The sequence below is a fragment of the Martes martes genome (genome assembly GCF_963455335.1).
Source record: "Martes martes genome assembly, chromosome: 6".
Lineage (NCBI taxonomy): Eukaryota > Metazoa > Chordata > Mammalia > Carnivora > Mustelidae > Martes > Martes martes.
The window spans coordinates 34,334,965-34,345,092 of NC_137893.1; the positions used below are offsets into that span (position 1 = coordinate 34,334,965).

Below are 10,128 nucleotides of genomic sequence, written 5' to 3' on the forward strand. Positions count from 1 at the left end.
AGCATTTTGGAGGTATCTCTGAGGAAAATATAATGCATCGTTTTACCTTGAAAATCTTTTAAACATGAATCAATTTATCATTTGTGGTATTTTTAAATCATATCACATGTATTTTGTTCATTCAGCACAATGCTATCCTGTTTTATTTCATCTATTCATAATTAAAATATATTGCAAGTGGATAGAAAGAAAAGAGAATGATACACTTGTTAGAAGCATCTTAAAATGAAGTTTAATTAATTCCTGACCTATGCCACCCTAATTATTACAGCTTTAGATTTTTGTACAATACTTTGCATTTAATTAAAACCTTTTCTATTTCAGGGACCTTTGCCCTTATTTGGAATTAAGCAGGATTTTTCTTTATAAGTATCCCTTTCTCCCACTCAAATCGTTAAATGTCACGCTCCTCATGAAGTTCTTCTCTGACCTCTCAGCTCATCCTGTTCCTGAATGATTACTTTAGTTTAGTAATTACCATTAGGTTTGTATTAATTACCCTCTACAGAACATGGGTGCACTAATTATGCTCTCCACTTGCTTTGAGGGGGTCTGTGTAATATTTGTATTTATGTGTGGGTATCCCTGCATGTGTATCTTAGAAGACACAAAGAGATGGAAGAGCATTCCATGCTCATGGATCAGAAGAATAAACATTGTTAAAATGTCTATATTGCCTAGAGCAATCTATACTTTCAATCCCATCCTGATAAAAATTCCACCGGCATTTTTCAAATGGATTGGATTACTAAAATTTGTATGGAACCAGAAGAGACCCCGAATTGCTAAGGAAATGTTGAAAAAGAAAAACAAAACTGGGGGCATCACGTTGCCTGATTTCAAGCTTTACTACAAAGCTGTGATCACCAAGACAGCATGGTACTGGCATAAAAATAGACACATAGACCAGTGGAACAGAGTGGAGAGCCCAGATATGGACCCTCAACTCTATGCTCAAATAATCTTCGACAAAACAGGAAAAAATATACAGCGGAAAAAAGACAGTCTCTTCAATAAATGGTGCTGGGAAAATTGGACAGCTGTGTGTAGAAGAATGAAACTCAACTATTCTCTTACACCATACACAAAGATAAACTTGAAATGGATAAAAGACCTCAACATGAGGCAGGAATCTATCAAAATACTAGAGGAGAACATAGGCAGTAACCTCTTCGACGTCAGCCACAGCAACTTCTTTCAAGATATGTCTCCAAAGCCAAAGAAAACAAAAGCAAAAAATGAACCTTTGGAACTTCATCAAGATCAAAAGTTTCTGCACAGCAAAGGAAACAGTCAACAAAACAAAGAGGCAACCCACAGAATGGGAGAAGATATTTGCAAATGACACTACAGACAAAGGGGTGATATCCAAGATCTATAAAGAACTCTCAAACTCAACACACACAAAACAGATAATCACATCAAAAAATGGGCAGAAGACATGAACAGACACTTCTCCAAAGAAGACATACAAATGGCGAACAGACGTATGAAAAAATGTTCATCACCAATAGCCATCAGGGAGATTCAAATCAAAACCATACTGAGATATGACCTTACACCAGTTAGAATGGCTGAAATTGACAAGACAGTAAACAGCAAGTGTTGAAGAGGATGTGGAGAAAGGGGAACTCTCTTACACTGTTGGTAGGAATGCAAGTTGGTGCAGCCACTTTGGAAAGCAGTGTGGAAATTCCTCAAATAATTAAAAGTAGAGCTACTCTATGACCCTGCAATTGCACTACTGGGTATTTACCCCAAAGATACAGATGTAGTGAAAAGAAGAGCCACCTGAGCCCCAATGTTCATAGTAGCAATGGCCACAGTTGCCAAATTGTGGAAAGAACCAAGATGCCTTTCAATGAAAAAATGGATAAAGAAGATATGGCCCATATATACTATGGAGTATTATGCCTCCATCAGAAAGGATGAATACCCAACTTTTGTATCAACATGAATGGGACTGGAGGAGGTTATGCTGAGTGAAATAAGTCAAGCAGAGAGAGTTAAAAATCATATGGTTTCACTTACTTGTGGAGCATAAGGAACAACATGGAGGACATGGGAAGACGGAGAGGACAAGTGAGTTGGGCTAAATTGGAGGGGGAGACAAACCATGAGAGACTGTAGACTCTGAGAAACAAACTGAGGGTTTTGGAGGGGAGGGGTTTGGGGGGTTGGGCGAGCCTGGTGGTGGGTATTATGGAGGGCACGTATCACATAGAACACTGGGTGTGGTGCATAAACAATGAATTTTGGAACACTGAAAAGATATAAAATAAAATAAAATGAAAAAAGATTATCATTTTTCTACTCACCTTTCCCAAATTAACTCTATAGCATCCATATAGCCATTGTAGGACCATATTAAACTGAAGAACTTACCAGTAATAGACTTGGTGCAGGCTGCACATTTTTTGGCATAAAGATGATTGTAGCAGTCCAGACAGAATGGATAATCATCTCTGGACATAAACTCTTCTTCACAGAGCTCTTTCCTACAGCCACTGCAAAGAAAACACTCTTTATGCCACGGCTGGTCACGAAACGTTATCCCACCTGATGTTATCACCTGCCAAAGGATGACAAAAAGGCAGTGACCATGGGAGCTAGTATGATTTGTCATGATCCTCTTCTGTGTCCGCAAGTGGTACTTTGGGCTGCTCTATCACCTTGTGTCAGGATGTCCTTTCCCTGTGATTTTTTTGAATCAATATGAGAAGCAAAAGGCTATAGGGATTAAATAGAACTGGCTAGAAATTTCCTAATTTTTCTCCTACAGTGGAATAGAAAAGAAGCAGGGTCATCATGGACTCAGGAAAATGAAAAAGAAGTAGAGCCTTGATTCCTTTTCTCATTGTTCTCTTTATTGGTTGGGCTTCAAAGATCTGTCATCAGAACTAAGATATTTTCTGCGCCAGGTTCTTATTTCCACGTCTAACTTTTAAGGATGCTGAAAAAAGTGACTTTTCCCTGAAAGCTTTAATCCAGCAGTAACAACCCTGAATGGCATTGTTAAGCACCATCATCCACTAATCATGACTAATATTTCTGAAGTGAGCTTTCAGTCCTCAGCCCTGTGCTAAGGGATGACCTCTTCTTTTATTCTTAACACCCAACACAGTGAAGACTATTATCTTTCCCCCTTTAAGAGATGAGAAACTACTGAGTGTTAGAGTGGTCAGGTCACTCGCCAGGTCTCACAGAACTAGCATGCAAACCTACACAGTCTGACTCCTGGGCCTGTGTGCTTAGCTAGTAAAACAATACTGACCAAGCTTACTTTTCGCTCATGAACAGTTGATAAGTCCTTGTCGAATGAGTGAACAAATGCCAAGGGAAAAAACATTTGGACAACAATTCTGGTATTGTATCTAGCACAGATGGAGTGCTATGCCAACTGTGTGGGTTTTCAGCTTTAGAACTCTATGTAATGAGCACAGCTTGTATGTTGAAGCTTAATGTGTGATGTGTGAGTGTTTGTTCAGACATACTTAATATTTCTCCGTAATATATATAACAGAGGAATTATACACACACACACACACACACACACACACACACACACACACCCCAAACCAGTTTATTTATTTATTTATTTATTTATTTATTTATTTTTAAAGATTTTATTTACTTATTTGACAGACAGAGATCACAAGTAGACAGAGAGGCAGGCTCGGGGGCGGGGAAGCAGGCTCCCCGCTGAGTGGAGAGCCTGATGCGGGGCTCAATCCCAGAACCCTGGGACAATGACCTGAGCCAGAGGCAGAGGCTTAACCCACTGAGCCACCCAGGCGCCCCATATACCAAACCAGTTTAATCCATGGGTTGTAATTTTTAAAAGGTGGAGACATCTTTATTTAGAATCAGATGGGTAAATATTGGACAACTGTTCTTGGGTAGCAATTTTTAAGTCATAGTGTCTTTAGAACTCATGGCTGTTGAGCTCTTGGAGTAGCTCTGGAATCTAGAATGTGTTCATCTGCTCCCTGAGGCAAGTCCTGCGATCTCTGTATTCAAGTTAACTGGATATAGAAAATGTAGAGACTCTTCTAAGCCATCTTATTGATGAAAAATTTAAAAAAAATGTTGTCTATGATACATGCTTTTGAAAAGATGATTCTAAAGATATTTTTGAATCTACAACAAATATCTTAAAAATTAAAGATATTTGATAGAAAAGTTACTTTTCCTACCGGAAAAAATGTGTACTAGTCTAAATAAGTAATGGGAAACATAATGGTGTGTGTGAACTAAAGCAATTTAAAATACCCCCTACTGATTTCAAATGCCTCATTGCAGGCACAGCAGAATTCAAGATGCCTTTGAATTGTTTGGTCAAATTATTAGGAGGCAATGCTTTAAAGATTCCAAGTTTGAAAAATGTATTCACAGCAAAAGAAAACTTGATACATACACCAAAGACTGTTTAATTAGAGAGAAGAAACTCTGGAACATTAAAATGATTTGCTTGTGATGATGTTCCCTTTGAAGAGGCAAGCCCGCTAAGATGAAGCTGAATATCCGGGCGTAATGTTTGCCATTGGTTGATCCCGGGATTTGGAACAAGCTTCTTCTCTTGCAAAGTGGAGGCAGTAGTGGTTTTGTGCTTAGGAGGCCGTAGCCGATGAATCAGAGAATACTCTATTTGAACCTCGAGGAGTTTGGATTCAAAGCACCTGTGGTTTGAGGTTACTTGTTTTTGGTAGAAAATAAGTTTTATCTATTTATTAATCTATTTCTATTTTATTATTATTATTTTTAGAGAGAGGGAGGGAGAGAGAGAGTAGGGGCGGTGGGGGCAGAGGGAGGAAGAGAGAATTCCAAACAGTCTCCACGCCCAGCAAGGAGCCCGATGTGGGGCTTGACCCCAGGACCCTGAGATCATGACCTGAGCCAAAATCAAGCATCAGACCCTTAACCAACTGAGCTACCCAGGCACTCCAGAAAATAAGTTTTAGTTTCACAAAATAAAATCTATGAAATAAGTTCTAAGGGGCTGGTGGTCCAGTATTTTTTGCCCATTTTTGTTTGTTTTATCTGGTCTTTGGTTTGAGTTGAAACATTGTTTTTCTTGATCAGAAACATTTATATCCAGCTTTCCTTAAAAGACTTGTGGTTTTAAAAATTAAATAGAAAATAATCTGGCATGTCGTGGTCTGTCTACTACCCAGTATAAATATTTCACAAAGTTTTGGTGACTTCAAATCATATTCTAAATATAGGACAGGCTCCTATAACTTGGGAAATGCCAGTGCTTTGGCCTCAAACAGTGCTTAGCATGGAAGTACTAGAGAAATTCCCCCTTTTGAATTTTTATAGCATTGAAAGAAACTTTATATTGTATGCCCAATAAATGATTTTAAGATAATTTCCACAAGTCTCATTCATATTTTAACTGAAATCTTTAAGAAACATAATGTGAACATGGCCCACTTAGTTGTCCTACAAAACAGTGAGATAAATCTATTTGTTCCCAGCATCTGTTTCTAAAGATTTTATTTATTTATTTGACAGAGAAAAAGACCACAACTAGACAGACAGGCAGGCAGAGAGAGAGGGAGAAGCAGGCTCCCTGCTGAGCAGAGAGCCCAATGTGGGACTCAATCCCAGGACCCTGAGATCATGACCTGAGTTGAAGGCAGAGGCTTAATTCACTGAGCCACCCAGGCGCCCTCCAGCATCTGTTTCTAAAATGGATGTGTTCAGGGGCGCCTGGGTGGCTCAGCCGGTAAGCAGCTGCCTTTGGCTCAGGTTATGATCCCAGGGTCCTGGGATTGAGCCCCACATCGGGCTCCTTGCTCAGCAGGGAGCCTGCTTCTCCCTCTTCCACTCCTCCTGCTTGTGTTCCCTCCCTCACTGCGTCTCTCTCTTTGTCAAATAAACAAAATCTTTAAAAAATATAAATAAATAAATAAATAAATAAATGTCTTCAGGGTGCCTGGGTGGCTCAGTCGGTTGAGCATCCAACTCTTGATTTCAGCTCAGATCATGATCTCAGGGTTGTGGGATGGAACCCCATGAGAGGCTCCATACCCAGCATGGAGCCTGCTTAAGATTCTTTCTCCTTTTCCCTCTGCATCTACCTACCTCCCTTGTGTGTGCTCTCTCTCTCTCAAAAAATAATATAATAAAATAAAAAAAATAAAATGCAGGTCATCAGCTGTGGTAAATCGTCTGAGCTACATATATTGCAGGGGTCATAGGATCTGAGGGTTGCCTATAAAGTCATTGTCTAAGTCAGTGTTTCTGATGGAGTAATGGAAGTCTTTGGGTATAAGATGGTTTTCTATCATGTTACTAACAATTGTAATTTCAGCCATAATTATAGTGTATTCTAATGGTTATGATGTAGGAGTTTATTGTTTTCTTTGCAAATGCAGTCCTCGTGTTTCAAATACATGTGGAAAATTACCGTGCACATGCACTCCCATAGAAAGCGGTAGTGAGGCTTCTAGCTGTCTAGATGCAATTACACAAATGGTCTTGAGATCTGCCAAAGTAGCCCATAGGTCAAAAATGTTTAGACACCACTGCTTTCCCATCACAATTTATCGTGTTATTTTAAACTTTATGATGCCTTATGGGTCAAGGATTTCTTCAAGTACATCAATATATATTAAGAAATACAGACAGATTTTATCAAGGTGATAGAGATGAGTGAATTTTCACATTAATGCTTAAAGGCTAAGGAAGGTTGGACAAAGTTTACTTGAAAGCATAACTTTTTTCTTATTGGAAGATATGGTTCGGATGGGTGTCCCAGTCAGAACAGTCTGGAACTGGAAGCAAACCACTTGCTGCCCTTGTCCTCTTTCTGTCTTTCTGTCTAATGAATTTCCCTGATGATCTTGTCACTCTCTTGAGTCTACTTATCTACTCTTTAGAAATATTAAAACTTCAAGCCAAGAAGACATTTGTGTTGCTGGGACATAATGTGAGAAGTTAAACCCCGTTTAAACTGGTTCCTTTAGCGACTCTGTGAGAAAAATCGTATTTCTCTGAAATGAAATGGATCCAAAACTACTTTCTAAAAAATGTCTTGTATTCTACGAGAGATGTGTGCCCTCTGCCAGAATACATGAATCTTGTGAGGTAGCAGCGAATGGAACTGGACTATCTTCAGCTTTTGGAACCTTACGTTCAGTTCTGGGTGGAATTTTATGATGTTGAAAGTAGATGGCTGTCTTCATCATGATGGGCAGCGTGTTTCTGGCCATAATGGAATTCAAAACTAACGTGAACATGTAAAGACAGACAGAACATGATGGTATCGGTGCATTCCAAATACCTAGTGGGTTTAAAAAGCAATGGTCTGGAAGGTTCCATAAACTTCATCCTCTTTAGATAATTACCTTCTTACAAAAGCTGCAATAGTGAGCGAACTCCTTCTCAAAACATGGCACACAATAATTGCTGCTCTCTTTGGAAATCAAGGGTTTAGTTCCTATTGGCTGTCGGCAGTGCTCACACACAAAGCAGGTTTCATGCCAGTAGTTTCCCTTAAATTCCATTTTGCGGGAACCTGTGCCCCCCCCAATAAGAACCTGTTAGTACAAACGAAACCTCATTTAATTTATTTTAAGTAAAGGTATGTCAAATTACTCAAACTGTATATTGTAACGTTAAGATGATAAGCCTAATTGTCCTCACAGAAAAACAGTGTTTTGTTGGCTTCTAAAACACTTACCTGGGAAAAAGAAGGTAGAGTTCAGCCACGATGAGGTTGAGTCGCTCATTTACTCACTCTCTTGTGCTACGTAAACTACAATTTTGAGATTTGAAAGTACAACTAGTGGAGATTCTGAAAGGCTACATGGGGTTTAGACAGACTGGGCCATAATGATCAATCATGGGGTATTAGGGATGCCTGAGGCACAAACTCTTGAGATTGATGTTGTACAGTTATGGCCTTCTAGAAACTCTTTGAATTCATAATAAGAAAATGAGAGAGAATCGTGTTTTATGCTGCTGTCCCTGGGGATTTAGAAGAGAATCAAAACAGAGAAGGTGCTTGCCTGGAAGTATAATGATGTACATGAATCCTTGACTTGCCTAGAAGGAATAAAGATGAGGGACCCTCAAACCATTTTTTTGTCCCGCTACAAAATGATGGTTGGCCCCACTCTCCTATGATGAATTATGCTTCCCGATGCCATTGTTTATGCCCAAGACAGGGTGTTTAATGCAGCCTTAGTGTTACTGGTTTAGATTTTATCTTTATTCTACGGCCCAGATTGTGGTTGAAAATGTCTCTGTGAATTAACTTCATGAAAATACATCGAACACTGGAATTTACCCATACGGAATAATTACCCAGAAAGAATAATCCTTTACTTTCTAAAACTGTACAAAATGACATCAAGAGATAGCAAGATAGATGTCTTTCTCCAAAGGAGGGCTTTCTTAGCTACTCTGCTCTTCCTGTGCCTGGGTGTGATTCAAAGCCTGCAGCTTCAGTGAGAGACTGGAGCTCCCTTGGGATCTTACCAGGCATGATGGTCTTCTTGCAGTGGAAGCACCTGCAGGAGCACTCGTTAGAATAGCACTCCGAGCACAGCAGGCGCTCATCCTTGGCAGCAAAAGGCTTTTCCACCAAAGAGTGATTGCATTTGGCACAGTTGAAGCATGCTTCATGCCAGTGTCGGCCTTTGTAACAAAGATCCTTCGAGGCAGTAAATATGAGTTAATTAAATGTGCTAGTGACAAAACAGGTCATTTGATAAGACAAAAATGAACACTCCTGGGACTCTGGTGTCAGTAGTTTGTGCTGGTAGCTTGAGGGAAAGTTGTCATTGATACTATTACCCATGGAGAGGAGGCTCTCTGGGGCAATTAAGAGCTGGAGCCTGGGGCTTTCTTAGTTGGTCACTGAAGACAGATGGAAAATAAACTCTTATTTCTTCAGATTTCCTCTTCCTTCCTTTTGTAAACTGTAGGATCATGGAAATCATGGAATGATTTTTATTTTTAGGTTGTAATATCCTATTATTATTTGAGATTAAACAAAATCTCAACACGACAACACAAGGACAAAAAGGAAAAAAAAGAAAAAAACAGTAATGTGCATTGTGGGAGGAATGGGCTATATGAGGGCACAATGGACTTAGGGGAGATGAGCCTGATTCAAAGTCAGAAAATACGGATTTTTGAATCTCTACACTAGCAATGATTTATGTATTTATTCATTTATGCTCTGGTTATTCCAGAAATAAATCAGCATTTTCTCCGTGTAACATAACCTCCTTAATCTTTAGCATCTTTAACTCTCTTCTAAGACCACTGTGAGGATTAAAATGTATGTTGTGTGTCATAGTGCTAGACACCATACCTGGTCATGATGGTAACTTTGAAGGTGCTTATACCCAGTAGTGGAGTAATACAGCATTAACAGTCAATACTGAAGGAAACGAGACATTCCCAAGCATTGGTCTGCTTGTTTGCATGCAATCATTCTGTGAATTGAAGACCTACCTTGGAATCTGATTCGATTGGTTCTTTGCACTCCTCACAATAGTTAGAAAAGATACGATTGTAACATGAAACACAATATGGATTGTCATTCTTTAGTACATACTTCTTCCCAAGAAGTGATGCTGTGCAGTATTGACAATCAAATTGAGCAGTTGTCATTTTGGATCAGTCCTGTGAATAAGAAAATGATTCACGTACATGAAAGCAAATTTTTTATAAGAGAAATTATAAAACCTTAATAGGAGTCAAACACTTGAATGAATTTATATCTTAAGCAAAACAAACAGACAAAAAAACCCCCAAAACCACCAATTTAGGAAAATATGCTGTAGTCATGGTGATATTTGGAGTGATTTGGGAAAGGCTCCTCTCCCATTTTGGCAGTTCCTGTGTGTTTTGCTAACAAAATGCAGTAAGTCAGCAGCCAGATTGTGCAAAACATCTTGTATTCATCATTCACTAATGTGAACTTCAATGAAAATGTGATATGTGTTGAAAGAGGACAGTTTCACCTCAAGGATATAAATATGAACTGTTGATAGGTCTTTCACTAACTGTCATCACTTCCTAACTTGCTGGAGAGTTCTGGAGGTAGAGTCCTTGGAAATCACAACCATCTGAAATAGAAGTTACTAATCAAGCACATTGTCATTT

General features: G+C 39.1%; 1 protein-coding gene across 1 annotated transcript in view; it reads right to left on the reverse strand.

Moving 5' to 3' along the window:
- FHL5 (four and a half LIM domains 5) overlaps positions 1 to 9,633 on the reverse strand; it is a gene marked incomplete at both ends in the record, with an annotated part of 13,557 nt that extends 3,924 nt beyond the window's left edge. The window contains 5 exon segments of the mRNA XM_080806908.1: positions 2,374 to 2,385; positions 2,387 to 2,572; positions 7,356 to 7,525; positions 8,491 to 8,665; positions 9,475 to 9,633. Coding sequence (XP_080663034.1) covers positions 2,374 to 2,385; positions 2,387 to 2,572; positions 7,356 to 7,525; positions 8,491 to 8,665; positions 9,475 to 9,633 — 702 coding nt within the window.
- Between the last annotated feature and the right edge of the window lie 495 nt (positions 9,634 to 10,128).